The 20194-nt window shown below is 46.4% G+C and overlaps 1 protein-coding gene across 3 annotated transcripts in view; it reads left to right on the forward strand.

Annotated features, from left to right (window-relative positions):
- The window catches only part of Supt6h (SPT6 homolog, histone chaperone and transcription elongation factor), a 36287-nt gene extending 17395 nt beyond the window's left edge, over positions 1–18892 (forward strand). For all 3 annotated transcript variants that reach the window (XM_085695428.2, XM_085695429.2, XM_087910248.1), the window contains exons 17-37: positions 33–228; positions 894–1033; positions 1135–1252; positions 2327–2403; positions 2638–2773; positions 3064–3201; positions 3273–3440; positions 4813–4940; positions 5983–6190; positions 6812–6959; positions 8287–8429; positions 9786–9926; positions 12180–12375; positions 12731–12969; positions 13456–13569; positions 13739–13863; positions 16177–16289; positions 16591–16668; positions 16750–16916; positions 17361–17548; positions 18128–18892. In XM_085695428.2, the coding sequence (XP_085551554.1) occupies positions 33–228; positions 894–1033; positions 1135–1252; positions 2327–2403; positions 2638–2773; positions 3064–3201; positions 3273–3440; positions 4813–4940; positions 5983–6190; positions 6812–6959; positions 8287–8429; positions 9786–9926; positions 12180–12375; positions 12731–12969; positions 13456–13569; positions 13739–13863; positions 16177–16289; positions 16591–16668; positions 16750–16916; positions 17361–17548; positions 18128–18314 (3148 nt within the window). In that variant the 3' untranslated portion in view covers positions 18315–18892. The remainder of the gene's footprint in view (positions 1–32; positions 229–893; positions 1034–1134; positions 1253–2326; positions 2404–2637; positions 2774–3063; positions 3202–3272; positions 3441–4812; positions 4941–5982; positions 6191–6811; positions 6960–8286; positions 8430–9785; positions 9927–12179; positions 12376–12730; positions 12970–13455; positions 13570–13738; positions 13864–16176; positions 16290–16590; positions 16669–16749; positions 16917–17360; positions 17549–18127) is intronic.
- Positions 18893–20194: the final 1302 nt, after the last annotated feature.

Here is a 20194-nt window from a genome sequence, read left to right on the forward strand (position 1 = left end):
GCCACACACCAGAGCTTTGTGCCCTTCCTCAGGTATGGCAACGACCAAACATATTTCGAGGAGATCAAGCAGTTTTACTACCGGGATGAGTTCAGCCACCAAGTACAAGAATGGAACAGGCAGCGCACCATGGCCATTGAACGAGCTTTACAGCAGTTCCTGTATGTGCAGATGGCCAAAGAACTAAAGAACAAGCTGCTAACAGAGGCCAGAGAGAGTGTTGTAAAGGTGAGGCCGCAAGCCCACTGCCTCACTCCTCTCTGGAGGTGGGCTCAGACATTTAACCTAAGGCCATTACCACACAGCCCTAGCCCTAAACTCCCAATTTTTTATTATTATATTTATTAATTACAAGTGTGGGTATGTGCATGAATATGTGTGATCAGAGGATATCTTTTGGAAGTGGATTCTGCCTTTCTTCTGTGTGGGTCCCATGAATTAAATTCAGGTTGGCAGCAAGTGCTTTTACCTGCTGAGCCATTTCTCTGGTCCTACTGATTTTTTTTTTTTTTTGAAGAAAAAGTCTGTATGTAGCCAAGGCTGACCTTGTGATCCTCCTGATGCTTATGCCACCACACCCCAGCTTTCATTGTCTTTAGCTGAACTGAGAATGAAGATAGCCCAGAGTTATCTATAGCTAGAGAAAGAATGGGGACATACAGGCGAGAAAGAGTCAAAACAGGGCAGAGGGTTTGTGCCCAAGTTTGCTCCAGGCCTCTTCCCTCTTCACTCACCTAAATGTCTCTCGCTTATGTTGCTGCCATTTCCAGAATGCAATTAAAGTTTTGTGTTGTAGACCTGTCAAGTGATTAGGACCATGTGCTTCATGAACACATACCTTCACACATTTGAAGGCCCTGGTGACCATAGTGTCGGCTGTGTCTCTACTTTAGGCCTGTAGCCGAAAGCTCTACAATTGGTTGAGGGTGGCGCCCTACCGACCAGATCAGCAGGTGGAAGAGGATGACGACTTCATGGATGAGAACCAGGGGAAGGGCATTCGGGTCCTCGGCATTGCCTTCTCCTCTGCCAGGTACTACCTACCTTGCACCATCACCTGTCTTTCACAGTTTCTTCTTCCCACTTGTGGTTCATCTTGCTAACTATTGTATTCTTTCTGTGTCTGGCTGGCAGAGATCACCCTGTGTTTTGTGCCTTAGTCAATGGTGAAGGAGAAGTGACTGATTTCCTCCGCCTGCCCCATTTCACCAAGCGGCGAACTGCATGGAGAGAAGAAGAGCGGGAAAAGAAAGTAAGTCTCTAGAATAGGTCACAAGTGTATATGCTCAGTGCACTCTGTACTTCAGTGAGTTCAAGTGTTGTGGTCTAAGCAAAACAACAAAACCTCACATAAGTAAGTCGGGTTCATCACATCTTTTCTCTCTCTCTCTCTCTCTCTCTCTCTCTCTCTCTCTCTCTCTCTCTCTTTCTCTCTCTCCCTCCCTTTTTTGGTTTTTCAAGACCAGGTTTCTCTGTAGCTTTGGAGCTTGTGCTGGAACTCACTTTGTAGACCAGGCTGGCCTTGAACTCACAGAGATCCACTTTCCTCTGCCTCTCTAGTGATGGGGTTAAAGGCATGCACCACCACTCCTGGCAAGGTTTTTTTAAATAACAAAAACATTAAATAAACAACACTCTACTGCTACAATATACAAATATACAGAACAATACATTTATAGTACAATACAGATGGCTCAGTGGTTAAGAGCATTGCCTGTTCTTCCAGAGGTCCTGAGTTCAATTCCCGGCAACCACATGGTGGCTCACAACCATCTGTAATGAGGTCTTCTGGCCTGCAGACATACACACAGACAGAATATTGTATATATAATAAAATATTTTTAAAAAATCGTCTCACCTTTGGGAGTCAGTATCACTTGTAGGCAGTGGATGACACTCTTCACTGGGTATGGTTTGCTTCTGACATCCATCAGTGCCTAGGCCTTGTCTGTTTCTGGATCTGCAGTGGCTGCTTCTGTTCTTAGCATCATCTAGGTCAGACTGTTCCATTATTCCAGCTTTTTCCCTGCTTCTGCCCTTCATCACCTCTTTTTCTAAAGAAAGAGGAATTTGAATGCTTTCTGCTTGTTTGTTTTTTGTTTTGAGACAGGGTTTCTCTGTAGCTTTGGAGCCTGTCCTGGAAACTAGCTCTTGTAGACCAGGCTGGCCTCAAACTCACAGAGATCCGCCTGCCTCTGCCTCCTGAATGATGGAATTAAAGACATACTACCATACCCAGAAAAATAATCTCTTAAAGAAAAATCTCAGCTTGCTTGAAATCTTTTCATGCTTGGAGCTCTTCAGCTATAATTTTCTTTTAATCCAGGCTCAAGATATTGAAACCCTAAAGAAGTTTCTTGTGAATAAGAAGCCTCATGTGGTTACTGTTGCAGGAGAGAACAGGTAGGAGCATGAGACTCTGTACGGGCCTGGTGTAAAGCCAGGGTGACCCAACGTCACTCATCTCTTATTGCTTAATCTGGCTTTGTTTCTGGGTGTAATGGTGATACTTCAGGGGTCTCTCTGGAGACGTGGTTCCTCTTTGCTTTGAAGTTCTTTCTTCCCCACCCCACCTCAGTCAAGAGTACCCATTCCTAAGGAAATAGATCCATTAACCAATACTCCTCATCCTTCCAGGGATGCCCAGATGTTGATTGAGGATGTAAAGCGCATAGTGCATGAGCTGGACCAAGGCCAACAACTTTCTTCTATTGGGGTGGAGCTAGTTGACAACGAGTTGGCCATTCTGTATATGAACAGCAAGAAATCAGAGGTAATGCTAATTCCCCCATCCTCGTGGCTTGCTCTGGTAACTGCTTTGAACCCCAGAGAGATTAACTAGGAAATGCAGGTTGTTAGGACTATGCCTGTTGGTTTTTCCATTCAGAGACTTTTTGGGTTACTATAATTCAGATTGGCAGCTCCAGAGATTAAAGTGGTCCTTGGAAAACAAAGGCCCCAAAGGAGATTTTTTAAAAATGGCTCAAGCCAAAATGGTTTAAATTTCTTTTTACCTTGTCACTGTGGACACCCTAAGGTTCTGTGACCTTCCTTTGGTTCTAGGCAGAGTTCCGGGATTATCCACCAGTTCTGAGACAAGCTGTCTCTCTAGCCCGGCGCATCCAAGACCCTCTGATAGAATTTGCCCAGGTGTGCAGCTCTGATGAAGACATCTTGTGTCTCAAGTTTCATCCCTTGCAGGTGAGTAGGATGGGCAGGTAGGCCAAGTGGGTCGGAAGGCACAGTAACCTTACTTGCTGCTGTATTGGTAGGAGCATGTTGTGAAAGAGGAGCTGCTCAACGCCTTGTACTGTGAATTTATCAACCGGGTCAATGAGGTTGGTGTTGATGTCAACCGCGCCATCGCCCATCCTTACAGCCAGGCTTTGATCCAGTATGTCTGTGGCCTGGGACCTCGCAAAGGGACCCACCTGCTAAAGGTAGGCTTGGATTGATAAAAAAAATTATCATCATTTCATTGAGTGTGAAGAGCTTTGCCAATGTGATTGACAGATTAGGGAGGTAAAGCAAGTTGTTGAGAACTACCCAGCTTCAGAGCCAGCCTCAGGCCTAGTAGCCAAGCCCTTAATCCTCACTACTGTGCTGTGGTAGCCATGATGGAAATAAGAGAAACCAGAACAGCAGTTTCTCCTCCCAGTGCAAACATAAAGGAATCTCAGAGAGCATCAACAGCATTCATAACACTGTTTTCCTAACATGAATGTTGCTCTCTTTGTTTCGGTACACTTTCAAGCCATACACAGTCACATGTCATTGTCTTTTGGGTTGGATTTTTCTTTTCATTTTTAAGATTTTTTGGATGGTCAGTGGTGGCACACAACTTTAATCCCAGCACTCAGGAGGCAGAGGCAGGTGGATCTCTGTGAGTTCAAGGCCATCCTGGTCTACAGAGCAAGATCCAGGACAGCTAGGGCTGTTACACAGAGAAACCCTGTCTAGATAAAACCCTACCCCCCAAAAAATGTTATGTATACAGTGTTCTGCCTACATACCAGATGACGGTATCAGCTCAAATTATAGATGGTTGTGAGCCAGCATATGGGTGCTGGGAATTGAACTTAGGATCTCTAGAAGAACAGTCAGTGCTATTAACCTATAAGCCATCTTTCTAGCTCTGGTCTGTTTTGTTTCGTTTTTTGTTTTTTTTTTTTTTCTTTTTCTTTCTTTCTTTTCTTTTTTTTTTTTTTCAAGACAGGGTTTCTTTTTCTGTCTATCCCTGGCTGGCCTCAAACTCAGAGATTCCACCTACCTCCCAAAAACTGGGATTAAAGATGTGTGTCGCCACCACCTGGCCTTGGATTTTTTTTTTTTTTATTCACTTCTTTATTTTTGAGGCCATTTCCTTTAGCATTCAGTGGCCTCAAGCTTAATTTGTAAGTGAGGTTGACCTTGAACTCCTCATGATCCTTCTGCCTCAATCTAGCATTACATGTGTATGCCACCATGCCCAGCTATACATAGTCTGATAGGTAAGTTGTATCTCATTAAAGGCATTATTAAGTGGTTAACATGGTGATGTCCCAGATACTACATTTGACAGAGGTCGAGCCATAGAATTTTTTTTTTCCAAGACAAGGTTTCTCTGTAGCTTTTTGGAGCCTGTCCTGGAACTAGCTCTTGTAGACCAGGCTGGCCTCGAATTCACAAAGATCCACCTGCCTCTGCCTCCCAGGTGCTGAGATTAAAGGCGTGTGCCGCCACCGCCTGGCCGAGCCATAGAAATTTAACAGAAAAGAGTCTAGGGATGCAGGCCCTCTTACTGCCCTGCTCACTTCTAGCCCTCTTCCCTAGATCTTGAAACAGAACAATACCCGTCTCGAGAGCCGAACTCAACTGGTTACCATGTGTCACATGGGTCCCAAAGTCTTCATGAATTGTGCTGGCTTCCTCAAGATCGACACTGCCTCTCTGGGGGACAGGTGATACCCTCTGCTTAGATAGGCCAGCAGCAATTACTTGGGCATTGATTTGGGGCATCAGGAAATTAGGCCTTTGAAAGGATCCCAGACCAATTAAATTAGGAAATGTTTTAAAGAAAAGGTAAGAAGTCGCCCCTGACCTATGGAAGAGATCAGTTGTGAGGCTTTTTCCTGTGAGAGGGAGACACAGCAGCACCAGTGTTGTCTTTAAAGGAGAAAGCATGAGATTGTGCTCAGGCTCTGTCACAGCCAGGTGAAGTGGGAGCAGAAAGGGGCCATGGGAAAAGAGCATGGGTGTGAAGAGGTTCAGGACGGGGAGAGAGATGTGTTCTGTTTTAGGATGGTGGTACTGAGACTTCATTATTGACCTCTTCCTCTCCAGAAGTTATCAACTCAGTCTTTGGAGGATCTTTTCCACGGGCACATAGCTCCTCATTCAGTAATGGAAGTCAGTGGGGAAATAGGCTTCAAGTTCTAAAACTTCATTTTCCACTCAGCTTTGCTGTAACACTCCACGAATAACATAGGCCCATGTGAGTGCACGGGCAAGACCAGCCTGGGAAGGCTTTATGGGGGAAAACAGCTGCCAGCAAATTCTCAGAGGTTTTTTTTTCCCCCTTCTTGTTTTATATTATAACTCTTAAGTTCACTATATAAAATTCAACAGAAAGAACTATTATACAGAAAGTGGAAGTCCCCCATAATTCCACCCCCCAGAGAAAACTACCATAACAATTTTTATGTATACTACAATTTTTTAAATTTTATTTTTGCTATGCATTTACTAACTACTCATTTACTTCAAAAATGAGATCACATGGTTCATAGTGTTTTGCAGTGCATTTTTCACATATCAGTATATCATGGCCATCTCCCCATATCAGCAAACATAAATTTCCTTCATTCTTTTTAATGGCTATGTAGTATTCCATCATATGGAGTGCCCTGGTTTACCCAGCCAGTTCTGCATTGGTGAACATTTGGGTTGTTAATTAATTGAAATTTGTGGTTTTATATCTTGCTGTTTCTTCCTTTCCTCCAGCACTGACTCATACATTGAAGTCCTTGATGGCTCCCGAGTCCACCCTGAAACATACGAATGGGCCAGGAAAATGGCAGTGGATGCCTTAGAATATGATGAGTCTGCGGAGGACGCCAATCCTGCAGGAGCCCTTGAGGAAATCTTGGAAAACCCAGAGCGACTAAAGGATCTAGACCTTGATGCCTTTGCAGAAGAACTAGAGAGACAGGTAGGCAGCTATGGGTCATGGCAGGCAAGAACTCAGCTGTTTGGGGAGGGAACATCTGGGCAGCAGATGTTCAAGAGAAACCCTGATACTATTGTGTTGGAGCCTTGACCCTTTCCTATCCCTGCCCATGCTGTACTAGGTTTGTTGAAGGAAACATTCAGACACTCATGAGCCAGGAAAGAGTCAGGTACCATGACCTTAAAGTGAGGGCAGGGCAGAGGGAGGGGGGATGTGTACTGTGCTTGCCTTTTGAGGCCTTATTCTAAATCCTCCCCAAGAGCAGAGTTTTACACTGCCTCCTTTATTCATGGGGCTCCTGAAGCATACAGTGTCCTAAGGGCAACCTTGAAATCTCCTCTATGGAGATAGGAACAGTAGCACACACCTGTAATAAATAATCCCAGCTATTCAGGAGGTTAAAGCAGGACGATCACACGTTCAGGGGCTACTTGGACAACACAGACACCAATGAGGGAGAAGGTGAGAGAAAAAAGTAAGTTCAGTAAATGTTGACAGTAAAGAAAAACATGGACAGGTGCAAACTGTATACCTCCTGTCGTAAAATTCCCAGTGAGTCAGGTTGGGGGCTGCGAGACTTTTCCTAATGGACGTCTTCCCCAGGGCTATGGTGACAAGCACATCACACTCTATGATATCCGAGCAGAGCTCAGTTGTCGGTATAAGGACCTCAGGACAGCCTACCGCTCTCCTAACACAGAGGAGATCTTCAATATGTTAACCAAAGAGACTCCGGAGACCTTCTACATTGGTGAGTTACGAGTCTGTATTTATACTCAGAGAATGCTGTTTGGGGAACTCAGGCATTTTACCACATGCACATAAACTAAAAATGATTTCAGTAGAGGAAGACAGATTTGCAGGGTATGGTGGCACACACCTTTAATCCTCCCAGAGGCAGGCTGATCTGTAAAACAAGTTCCAAGACAGCTAGGGATACACATAGAAACCCTGTCTCGAAAAACAAACAGAAAAAAGTTTGTATGTCAGGTGAGGAAGACCAAGAGACCTATTGTCCTAGTTGCTTTACTGTTGCTGTGATAAAGCACTGACCAAAGCAGCTTTTGAGGAGGAAAGCGCTTATTATATCTTCTGGGTTGGAGTCCATCATTGAGGGAAGGAAGCCAGGACAGAAGCTTGAGGCAGGGACTGAAGCAGACACCATGGAGCAATGCTCTTACTGGTTGCCGTCAGGCCTGTGCTCAACTGCCTTTCTTATTCATCCAGCACTACTTGCCTAGGAGTGGCACTGTCCATGGTAGGCTAGGCCCTCCTCTTCTTTCAGTTAGCAGTCAAAAAATGTCCCCAAAGACATGTCCACAGGCCAACCTGATAGAGTAATTCCTCAGTTGATGTCTCCTCTTAGGTGACTCTACTTTGTGTGAAGTTGACAAAACTAAGCAGTATAGCTCTTAGGAAATAATGCAAGGCCTAGACTGGAAGTCAAAATTGAGGTCAAGATCAAGTTAGAGTTCTGTCCGTGCCTGTTGGCGTAGACCCATCGTCTCTCCTACTTGGGAGGGTAAGGCAGGAGGACTGTAAATTTGGGGACAGCCCAAGCTACAGAGTGAATTCACAGGAACTCGGTGAGAAGGATCTCACAGTAAAAGGTAGAAGGCGGGTGTAACTCCCTGTTGTAGCATTTCTCTAGTATTTTCAAGGCCTAAGTTCAATCCCCAACACTGCCAAAGTACAAATAAAGTTCTGCCTCTATCTTGCCTTGAGATCTTTCTTAGAGTTGTCCTTCAGGCATCATTTCTCTGACATTAAATGTAGGAAAGGTCTCAGCCCTCCAGGGTGAGATGCTGTAAGATGTGTTGTGTCAGCAAAGGGTAGTGGGAAGGAGTCAGCTCTCTAGTTTCATTTTTTTGTTGTTCTTTTCCTTTTCATTTCTTTTTCACGATAGGGTTTCTCTGCGTAGCTTTGGGGCCTGTCCTGGAACTTTCTCTGTAGACCACGCTGTCCTCAAACTCACAGAGATGTGCCTGTCTCTGCCTCCCGAGTGCTGGGAGTAAAATGTGCACTACCCACTGCCCAGCTCCCTCCGCTCTCTTAGTAACCTGCTTTCTTTCCTATAGGAAAGCTCATCATCTGTAATGTTACTGGCATTGCTCACAGGCGTCCACAGGGTGAGAGCTATGACCAGGCCATCCGAAATGATGAGACAGGACTGTGGCAGTGCCCATTCTGTCAACAGGACAACTTCCCTGAACTAAGCGAGGTATGTGCTGCAGTGTTGTTGTAAGGTTTGTTTGGTTTTGTTTTTGTGTTTGTTTGTTTTTTTAGCTGAGAAGTCTGATGATTTGAGAGAATGTTTTAGTTCATGCTCTCATCAAAAAGTACACAAAGGAAGTGGGTGGGAAACAATTTTAACATGAATCTATCTCCTCTTTTCATTCTGATGCAGTCACTGTAACCTCTAATTCTTGCCCTACTGTCTGTCTGTCACGCATCTGTGGATGCGTTTTCATCCACAGAGTAGACAGTGTCCTTATACTTGCTTGAGGGTGTGTGTGCCTCTATGATTTTTGTATTATCCCTGCTCTAATTTCCCTTGATTCTTTTAGGCATGATGTGCCTTCATATCTTTTATATTTCTTTATTTTCTCCTTTTTTTTTTTCCCCTCTGTAGATGAGGTCTCATTATGTACCCTTGACTGGCCTGGAGCTCACTATGTAGTTGAGGCTGACCTTGAACTCATAGAGAGAGATTCTGCCTCTGCCTCCTCAGTGCTGAAATTTAAGGTGTGCGTCGCCATACCCAGCTATCGCGTTCTTTTTTTAACATCACCTAGCGTTTTCTGGTTTTTCACTTATTAGGTCCATTGTAGCAAGTTCTTGTATAGATACTTGTCACGCTCACTAGGACAGAACAGAACAAAAGAAACCATAGTGGAATTAGGAAGTCAGTCGGTTAAGCTTGAAAGTTTCATCTAATGGCCTTAATGACAAACATCAAGTCAAGGAATTTGGATGTTCACAGATTTGTTTGGTGTGTAACTAATTGAGTTTCCAGACCAGTGCCGAGCATAAGTAGTAGAATAAGTTATGGCAACCTTAGATGCCCTTTTCTGTTGGTTTGTGTGATTTTTAATTTTCTTATTTATTTTGTGTATTTGTGTACACACCATTTGTGTGTGTGTCAGTTAATGGGGGTGGGGGGGATTCTCCTATCACATGCATCCCAGGGATCAAACTAAGATCATCAGGCTTGGTGACAGGAGCCTTTCCGCACTGAGTCATCTTGCTAACTCCCTAATTTTTCTTTTTTTTTTTTTTTTAAGATATATTCACTTTATTTTAAATGTGACTATTTTGCCTGAGTGGGTTTATGTTTACCATGTGGTGTACTTGAGGCCTCAGAGGTCAGAAAAGGACGTTGACCCTTATAACTGGAGTTAGGATTGTTTGTGAGCTGTTGTATGACTACTGAGAATTGACCCCAGGTTCTTTGCAAGAGAAATAAATACTTCTAACCACTGAGCCATCTCTCCAATCTTTCCACTCCCCCGTCAGTACTCTCTTCTGAACACAGGAGCTCCAGAATCTTAACAATCAACCTCCTTTCTCTTCTCAGGTCTGGAACCACTTTGACAGTGGTTCATGCCCCGGCCAGGCCATTGGTGTGAAAACAAGGCTTGACAATGGTGTCACTGGCTTCATCCCTACCAAATTCCTCAGTGACAAGGTGGTGAAGAGGCCAGAAGAGCGAGTGAAGGTAGATGGATGACTAGCCTATGGAGTAGTGTGCTTTCCAGTTGCCCCACTTGGGCTTTCTAACTTGGGGCTGCCCCCACCAGGAGTTGGGCTCTGTTCCCAGTGACTGCTGGTGGTGAGGGCAGAAGGAGGATTTATAATAACTGGAAGAAGTCGGTTGGGAACATCTGAATGAGTAGTGGCCTTTGTCTGCTGTATTTGTAAAGCAGTTTCTGCTGGTCTCGAGCCCTTTGGGAAAGGGTTCCTTCCTGTGTGGGAAGCTGTGGTTTTAGCACATGGCAGGAAATGAGACCCAGCCTCACAAATAAGAAAGCGCTGCCTGTTCTCCCCTTTAGACAGTGTTGCTCAGGAGATTGCAGAGCTGTGTGACACAGCCGTGTCTATAGACAACCTCTGGGCTTCACAGTAGGACAGGGCCACACAGAAAGGAAGGTCTGAATGAGAGGTTGGCAGTAGGTCTCCTCCTGCAGCTGCCGTGAACTAGGCTTCAGCTAGCCACTCAATGTGTTCATGTTCTGTCCTCCACCCCGTGAGTGTGTGTGTGTGTGTGTGTGTGTGTGTGTGTGTGTGTGTGTGTGTGTGTGTTTATACGCACACCTGTTAGGCAGTCAGTGAGTGTGGTCCGTGTTTTGTCCTCCACCCCGTGGGGGGGCAGTTATGCACATACCATTGTGCACTTTGGTGGTCAGAGAATAGCTTTTCCAGAGTTGATCCTCTCCTTCCACCCTGGGTTGTTGGTTTGGATTTGGGGGGGGGGGGGGGCATATGTTTAGTTTTTGAGACAGCTTCTCACTTTGTAGCCTTAGCTATAACTTGATGTTATAGACCATTATAGAGCTCTGCTTGCCTCTGCCTCCTGAGTGCTGGGGTTAAAGGTGTGCACCACCATACCCAATTTTACCTCAGTTTTTATGGTTCCTTATGTAGGAAGGATCAGACTCAGGTCTCCAGGCTTGCATAAGTGCCTTTATACACTGAACCGTCCCCCCCAGCCATCTCTATTTTGTCTCTAATCCTACAACTTCAGATACTCTTTTTCTCCTCTAAGGTAGGGTCTTATGTAACCTAGCTTCAAATTTGGTATGTAGCTGAGGAGGACCTTCAACTTCTAATCTCCCTGTCTCTACCTCCCAAGTGTTAAAATTAATAGACATGTGCCTTCCTGTTTCTATGTAGTGCTAGGAATTAAATCTAGTGTCTGGGAAAGCATTCTAGTAGTTGAGCCACCTCTTCAGCTCCCTGTTTTCTCTAGAGACATCTGAGTGCCTTTAGAATCACCCAGTCAGTCATGTGGTTGCATCCAGATTTGCCAGGTGCCCTGTGTCTTAGTTACTGACTGTTTTATTGCTGCAAAAAGACAACATGACCAAGGCAGCTTATACAAGAAAGCATTTAATTGGGAGCTTACTTACAGTTTTAGGTTAGTCCATGATCATCATGACTCAGCGGCTAAGAGCACTGCCTGCTCTTCCAAAACTCCTGAGTTAAATTCCCAGCAACCACATGGTTGCTCACAACCATCTGTAATGAGATCTGGTGCCCTTTTAAGGAAGAGACCTGATCAGTCATCCTTATCAACTTAGACCTTGAAACCTAATATGAACAAGTTCAACATAGCCGCCATATATGGACTGCCCATGCATGCTTCAGCGTTGCCAAGGCATAAATTTCTTTCTTTTTGTCAATTTCATGATCATCATGGTGGAAAGGTGGCAGGCATGGCTCTAGAGCAGTAGCTGAGGGTTTTTACATACTGATCCATAGGCCACAGGCAGAGAAAGGTGCTGGATCTAGCCTGGGCTTTTGAACCCTCAAAACTAATCCTAGTGATACCCCTCCTGCAACTAGGCCCTGCTTCCTAATCCTTCCAACAGTTCATCATCTGAAGACTAAGCATGCAAATATATGAGTCTGTGGCGGTCATTTTCATCCAACTTTCCTAACCTGTATGAGTCAATCTGGGAGGGCTGTGGACTTAAGGCTCAAAAAAGACGTTCTTATAATGAAGTGTGAGGATTTTCAACAGGATCCAAAAAGACTGCTCAAGTTAGGAGAAATAGATAAACAGCTTCTCAGAAGAATGCTGGTAATAACCCTCCAGTTTTCCAGCACACACCTGCCCACTCCAAGTCCTACTGGTAGCTGACTTTGGGCAAGCCCCACCTTTCTGTTTGGGCTTTGCAGTTCTATGTGAAATAAAACATTGGGCTAGATGGTCTTTGTCCCTTCCAGCTCACGTGTTCTGTGGATCTAGGTGGGGATGACTGTTCACTGCCGTATCATGAAGATTGATATTGAAAAGTTCAGTGCAGACCTGACCTGCCGGACCTCAGACCTCATGGACAGGAACAATGAGTGGAAACTGCCCAAGGACACCTACTATGATTTTGATGCTGAAGCTGCAGACCACAAGCAGGAAGAGGACATGAAGCGAAAGCAGCAACGAACTAGTGAGTGACCAGCAGTAGGCCTTGCACCTGAATGTAGCAGCTTATACTTGGGGACTTAGGCTGCTGAGTTTATGTGCATCATTCCCCGGGGGTGGAGGTGCCCTGTTTTATGAGGCCCAGAAGCATGGAAGACAAGTATGAGCAGAACTGGAACCACGGTCTCTGGTTTACATTTTGCTAAATTTCATTTCCTCAAACAGTCTAAGAAATGAGGTTGATAGCTCATTCATGTCAGAGAACCCAAGCCCAGAAAGTGTCTCAGAATCTCATAGTGGGTCAGAAGCTATCCACGATTGTCCTGTTGCTGTCAGCTCCTAACCCATCACCTGGTCTGTCTCTCTCCTGCCCCCTTCAGCATACATCAAGCGAGTGATTGCACATCCATCTTTCCATAACATAAATTTCAAGCAAGCAGAAAAGATGATGGAGACCATGGACCAAGGCGATGTTATCATCCGGCCCAGCAGCAAGGGTGAAAACCATCTGACTGTGACCTGGAAAGTCAGTGATGGCATCTACCAGCATGTGGATGTGCGGGAGGAGGGCAAGGAAAATGCCTTCAGCCTGGGAGCCACTTTATGGATCAACAGTGAGGTGAGCCGTGCCTGAACAAGTTCTTTCTGGTTGCTTTCACCTGACAGTAACTTGAACACATCATACATATTTGTGATATGCAGCACAACAAAGCAAGGTAATTTATAGAATAAATGACTAGCTTTTTTCCCCTATATTTCTAATTTTAAAATCGCTTAGAGAGAATTATTGAGAAAGTGGAGAAAATGATGGAGTGCGTACATACACATGAGGTCTCTTATCTGTGTTCAGCAAGGAGATATCCAAAGTTCCCCATTGGTCCTAAATACCAGTGAAATATCACAGTTAATATTTAAAGAACTTTATTCTGGTAAGCCAGTGTCTGAGATTAGTTAAACCAGTTGATAAATTGAAGAGACTTTGCAGTAGAATGAGGTGGAAGTAAGCCCCTGCTGAGCAGAACTGCTGTCATGTCCCTTCAGGGTGGTTTATAAAGGAGTCTCAGGTCTGGATGTGACATGTGAGGTCTTAATGGTCTTCCTGTAGGAATTTGAAGACTTGGATGAGATTGTTGCCCGCTATGTCCAGCCCATGGCTTCCTTTGCTCGAGACCTTCTGAACCACAAGTATTACCAGGACTGTAGTGGTGGGGACAGGAAGGTAAGTCTGATACTCTCTGAGGATGACACCTTCCAGGCTCTTAAGGGTGGACACTTCCTCTGAGTGTAGGGGTCTCAGTGGTGAAGGAAGTATTATGTGTGTATGTACCAGTCATTGTATACCAAGCATGCTCTACCATCCCAACCTGTCCCCCTCATTCTACCCCCAGAAGTTAGAGGAGCTGCTCATCAAAACTAAGAAGGAGAAGCCCACCTTCATCCCTTACTTCATCTGTGCCTGCAAGGAACTTCCCGGCAAGTTCCTTCTGGGATACCAACCCCGGGGTAAACCCAGGTGAGCACTGGTGCTGAGAAGCTGCTGCCTTCGGGGTTTACACATAGGCTAGAAGGAGCCACACCACTCTGGTTCCACCTTCCTTCGTCCTCTTACCTGTTGAGAAGTGGTGGCTGGAGGTAGGGAAAGGGGTTTATGATACACATCTATCCAGGCGGTGACTCTGCACAAAATCATATGCATCATGAGAATTTTATGGTGGTTTGGTTTTGGTTTTGTTGCTGATTCTTTTCTTTCTTCCTTCCTTCCTCTGTAAGCTGATTGTGATGTAAATGACAGTGTTGTCTACATGCCTGGTAGAGACAGAAAGCAAAGAGTCACCTAAGAAAGTCACCCTTATCTACACTAGAAAAGGAATTCCCTTCGCTGCCACTCCCCAGGCACTACAGTGATTAGGAAGGCTCCCTCATTCATTTTTCCAGAACTTTCAGCACATAGTAGCTCACTGATGCCACATTGTGTATCTTCTGAGTGTGAGTGAGGTGGATGTATCTCCTGCTCTGTCCCCTTCCGTGTATGACTGGCAGGCTGCTTTGTCTGAGACATTCCTTCTGCACCTCTCTAGCTCACCTGTCCAGTTTCCTTAGGGTAATCTGCTTAGGTCTGTTAAACACTCCAGTGACGATACCTGCCTTCTCTGCCCTGGCATCAGCCATCCTACCCTTGCCGAGGACATTTATGCTTTAGTGCTGTATTGGTCACATGTGATACATAGCTTGGGCCGTTTAGTGGGGCTCTGGAGCCTTGTGGCATATCATGCTGGAATATCATGCTCTTTTTTGAAATACCTAGAGTGGCAGCCAGGACACTGAGACTGTGAACATCTCATGAAGACCACGTAAGAAAGTTGAGGACATGAAAGAAAGATTCAATACTGTAGCTTCTCATAGAAGGGAGCAGAGACTCCTTGACTTCTGTCTGTGTGTGGAGATTTAGAAAGTAGTTTTTGACTGAGTATAAGTGAGGCCTTCAGCATGTTTAGCATTGTCTCAGTTGTTTGTGGCTCTTCTTGAGTAAGCGTAGCACTACGTTTAGGTATTATGACTGCCTTGTATACTTGCTCCATTGTTCCTTGTGACTGTCCTTTAGGCCTAAGGGCTGTTGTGCTTGGTACATGGGCAGTAAATACAGAACTCAAATTTAGAACTAGAACCAGGTATGAAACTAAATAAGGCCCATCCTTTTAGCCACTTCGCTACTCTCACAAATAGCACCTTTCGAGTGCTAAAGAATTAGCCTTTTCTCTCTCTCTTTTTTTTTTTTTTTTTTTTTTTTGTTTGTTTTGTTTTGTTTTGTTTTTGAGATGGGGTTTCTCTCTGTAACAGCCCTGGCTGTCCTAGCTCTGTAGACCAGGCTGGCCTCGAATTCAGAGATCGATCAGGCTCTGCCTCCTGAATGTTTGGATTAAAGGTGTGCACCACTACCACCCAGCTAAAATCCTCCTTTCTTTATTTGGAGCTGCCCGGGGAAGCCTCTTCCCACCTGCTTTTCTGTCCCTTGGTCTCACTCTACCTGTAGCCTGCTGTCTACAGTGAAGACACCCCCTCTGGTGCATCCTCCAGCACAGCTTCCCTGACAGCCTGTACTCAGCACGCAAGGCCTCTGCTTCCTTAGCCTTAATTGTGCTCTGTCATGTGCAGCCTGTCCCTGTCATCTTTCCTCCCCCAGCACCCAGCTGATACTTATTTGGCCACTTTTTCACAGGTGGTCACAAGTAGTGTCTTGCTCAGGGTTGTTATATCTGTGATGAAACATCATGACCAAAGCAAGTTGGCAGGGATGGGTTCATTTGGCGTATACTTCCATATAACGTTCATCATGGAAAGAAGTCAGGACAGGAACTTGGAGGCAGGAGCTGAAGCAGAGGAGGGCTGCTTACTGACTCACTTGGCCTGCTTTTTTTTTCTTTTTTTATATCATTACTAATTATATTATTATTATTTTTTTTTTCTTCAGGACAGGGTTTCTCTGTGTAGCCCTAGTTGTCCTGGAACTTTCTTTGTAGACCAGGCTGGCCTCGAACTCATAGAGATCCACTGTCTCTGCCTTCTAAATGCTGGGATTAAAGACATACATCTCCACTGCCTGGCCAGCCTGCTTTCTTACACAGCCAAGACCACCAGCCCAGGAGACGCCCACTACAATGGACTGGACCTTCCCACATCATGCCCTACAAGCTTGCCTATGACCAGTCTTTGGAGGCACTTTCTCAATTGAGGCTCCCTCCCCTCCAATGACTGTAGCTTGTGTCGAGTTGACATAGCACTAGCTAGACAAACAGTATTTGATGCTTGTTTCCTTATAAAATCTCAGGATAGAATATGTGACGGTGACTCCGGAAGGATTCCGGTACCGGGGCCAGATCTTCCCAACTGTGAATGGGCTCTTCAGGTGGTTTAAGGATCACTATCAGGATCCTGTACCAGGTGAGTTCTACTGTACTCTGACCGTAGGCTGTGGTGAGAGGGACACAGTCCTAGCTCAGGGAAGTGACGTCAGTTATCATCTTAGCTGCCTCATTCCTGCTCCAGCCTTTCTGCAGCACAGACATTCTCCATCCCCTGGCTGTCCTGGAACTCATTTTGTAGGTGAGGCTGGCCTCAAACTCATTGAGATCGCCTGCCTCTGGCTCCCTGAGGGCTTGGATTAAACCTCTTCTGACTCTTGAGCTGGGAAGCCAGAATAGCTTTCTGGAGGAACGTAACTGACTGCAACTGTTCCTTACAGGCATCACTCCCAGTAGCAGCAGCAGGACCCGGACCCCTGCTTCCATCAATGCTACCCCAGCCAACATCAATCTTGCAGGTGGGATGCTTGGGGCTGAGACTTGTAGGGCAGTGGGGAACTAGAGGGATTTACACCCTGACATGGCTGTCTGTGTTACAGATCTGACACGGGCTGTGAATGCCTTGCCTCAGAACATGACTTCACAGATGTTCAGTGCCATTGCTGCTGTCACAGGCCAGGGACAGAATCCGAATGCTACCCCAGCCCAGTGGGCATCCAGCCAGTATGGCTATGGTGGCAGCGGAGGAGGCAGCAGCGCCTACCATGTATGTGTTTTCGGGAGGATTTCTTCTGAACTGGGTGGGGAGGAGAGGGGGCGATCATCTTTTACTTCCAGACTCAGATGCTGTAGACACCTGGCCATGTCTGCTACCAGGAGCTTCTTCTAATGCTCGGGCCTAGGAACCATCTCTAACAGATGTTCCTTATCTCCAGAACGTTTGACAGGAAGGGAATAAGAAAGGGCCTGGCCTTTGCACAGGTGGGCTGTTTAGAACCCTCAAGCCACCTGAGGTGGTCAAGATTAGTGGGCAACTTTGTATGCTGGTGCTATCCTCCTGACTTTTCTTTACTCTTCAGCACACGTCCTGCTTCCAGGTGAGCCACCTGGAAGCACTGTTCAGAGCCAACCCGCATGGCCTGCCAGAGATTGACAAGGAAGCTGAATAAGCCTGCATCAAACCCCTATTTCTCTTTCCACCCCTTTTCAGGTGTTCCCAACGCCAGCCCAGCAGCCAGTGGCCACACCACTAATGACCCCCAGCTACTCCTACACAACTCCAAGCCAGCCCATCACCACCCCACAATACCACCAACTCCAGGCCAACACTACCCCACAGTCAACCCAGGCCCAGCCCCAGTCTTCCTCCAGCTCCCGACAACGGCAACAGCAGCCAAAGTAAGTACATGGCTAATGGCACAGCACAGGCAGGTCACTAGTAGGAACAGGTGGTGCCACTTGGGCTGAAGACTTAACATAAGCAGCTATTCTGTATCTTCTTGAAAGCCAAGACCTATAAGATGCTCCCATGGTACCAGGTAATAGTGATGCATGACTTTAATCCCAGCACTTGGGAGGTCAAGGCAGGGATCTCTGTGAGTTGGAGGCCAGCCTGGTCTACAAAGTGAGTTCTAGGACAGCTAGGGCTGTTACACAGAGAAACCCTGTCTCGGTGAGGAAAAGAAAAATGTTCTCATAGGCATTGGTTTCTGAGGGAATAAATGAAAAAGCAACAGAAAGGTTGCTTCCTATCGGAATCAAGTTCTTAAACTGGGCGGTAGCGGTGCACACCTTTAATTCCAGCACTAGGGAGACAGAAGCAGTCTGATCTCTGAGTTTGAAGCCAGCGTGGTCTACGGAGCCAGTTCCAGAAGAGTCAGGTTCCTGTCTGTGATCTCATCTGTGACTGATAGGAAGGTGTCCTTTCACACACCCAGAAGAATCCTAGTCTCTTCAGGCCCTTCCTTTCTGTTCCAGGTCCAACAGCCATGCAGCCATCGACTGGGGCAAAATGGCTGAGCAGTGGCTACAGGAGAAGGAGGCAGAACGACGGAAACAGAAACAGCGGCTGACCCCTCGACCCTCTCCCAGCCCCATGATTGAAAGCACCCCCATGTCCATTGCTGGCGATGCGACCCCACTCCTGGACGAGATGGATCGGTAGGGGGCCCGTTCTTCGGACTGTGGTTACCTCTGAGGCTTCAAGAGACCTGGCCACCCACAGCCTCACTCCCTGCCCCTTTTTTTTTTTTTTTTTTTTTTTTTTTTTTTTTGTGGCATGAAATGACATTCTCTTTAATGGTCAGCCGGGATGGGTGGCTGGATGAACAGCCTTGCGAGCTGGTGTGCACCAAGGAGCAGTTCTCCCACCCCAGACCTGTGCCAACCACCTGTCCTGGGACCAGGCTAGGAGAGAAGAATGTAGCAGGAGGAGGCGAGTGAAAATGGAACAGCCGTCGTCTCTCTGGAAGCCATTTTGAAGCCTGCCCTCACCTGATACAGGCTATATCAGGCCCAACTTGTACATGCGGGAAACCAATGCTATTTATTCAGTTTGAGGCAGGAGGGAGAGGATGGAAAATGTTTTCAGTCTTGATGTCAGTACTTTGGTGGCATCAAAGTAGGACTGTAGGGGACATGTGGAGCAGTGTTGACCTGCCAGCCCCTGCCTACCTACCCTCATCTACCTGTCACCACCTGCTTCTCACCTGTCATTTGAATAAACAGTGTTTCTACAGAGCACTTGCTGAGGCCTCACTCCAGCTCCCTGCTCTGAGGCTGAGTGGTTGCTTCGTATCAGTTTGAAACACCAAAAACTTCCTCTCACAATCCATCAGAGAGACCAGGATTCAGATTGCATGTAGTCACCTCCCTGCTGAGCCCCATGACCCTGTGTGCTTCTTCCATCTTTTGTTAGCTGTGTTGAGGTGATGTCTCTAGCCCAGGCTGGTCTTGGAGCTACAGCAGTCCTGCTTCTGCCTCCTGAATGCTGGAGTTGCGGGAATGACACACGTGTGCGCTTACAACTTTTTGGTTTTGGTTTTTCTTGGGTTTTGGTCTTTTGAGATAGAGTTTCCTGTTGTAGCCCTGACTGTCGTAGAACTCAGTCTGTAGACTTCAAACTCAGATACACCTGTCTCTTCCTTCTGAATGCTGGGATTAAAAGTGTGAGCCACAACCCCCAGCTTATTTTTAATTATGTATGTGCATGTGTGGGTGTGTGCACAGAAAACTAAAAGAGGGTTATGGATCCCTTGAAACTGGAATAGTAGAGCTGTGAGTCACCGAGCATGAACATTGAGAACTTGCATTTTTCAAGAGCTGAACCGTCTGCTGGCCTGTCTCCTGTCTTACTAATGTTCTATCTATGAAAAGGAGATGGTGACACACTCAGGGCTGAATGAAATGTTGGACCAGGGCCTGGGGCTGGTGGTTTTTAGCCACCAGACTGCTATGATGTTCTCATCTCGCACACAGTGTAGAAAAGTAAACCTGAGCCCCTGGGCACCCCTTCATTTCTCAGTTGTGCCTTGGTCTCTGACAGCCAGAGAAGTGAGTTCCTGGCCCAGCATGTCCCCTCACCTGATCATCCTCAGACACTCAGGTCATGGGAGAGGGGCTATTTCCCACCCCTTTTCCCTTCCTGGCTCAGTATCAGCCAGCACCCTGGCTCTGGTTCCTTCCGCCCGCAGCCTTCTTTATTCTGTGTGTCTGAGGCTTCATCTCGCAGTGATCAGTGTGGGAGAGTAAAGCCCCCCTCCTTTGTCCCTGCTTGAGTCACCACTGCTGCCTGCATTGAACTCATACCCGTACTTCTTCACCCTTTGATTGTGTTGGTGGGAAAGGGCTGGCTTTTTCCTGGAACTCTCTACTTTCTCCAGCATAGCAGGTCTGCTGCAAGGGGCTCCACCAGCTGGGAAGATCATGCCCTCTGTGCTGCTACAGCCCTTCCCTTGGGCCACTTGAGGAGGGAAAGGCAGGCCAAGTGAGCAGCAGGTTCAGTTTATTGAAGGTGGTGCTGCATAGCGCTGCCCACCACAGAAG

Source organism: Myodes glareolus, chromosome 9 (genome assembly GCF_982192425.1).
Source record: "Myodes glareolus chromosome 9, mMyoGla1.1, whole genome shotgun sequence".
NCBI classification, from domain to species: Eukaryota; Metazoa; Chordata; class Mammalia; order Rodentia; family Cricetidae; genus Myodes; species Myodes glareolus.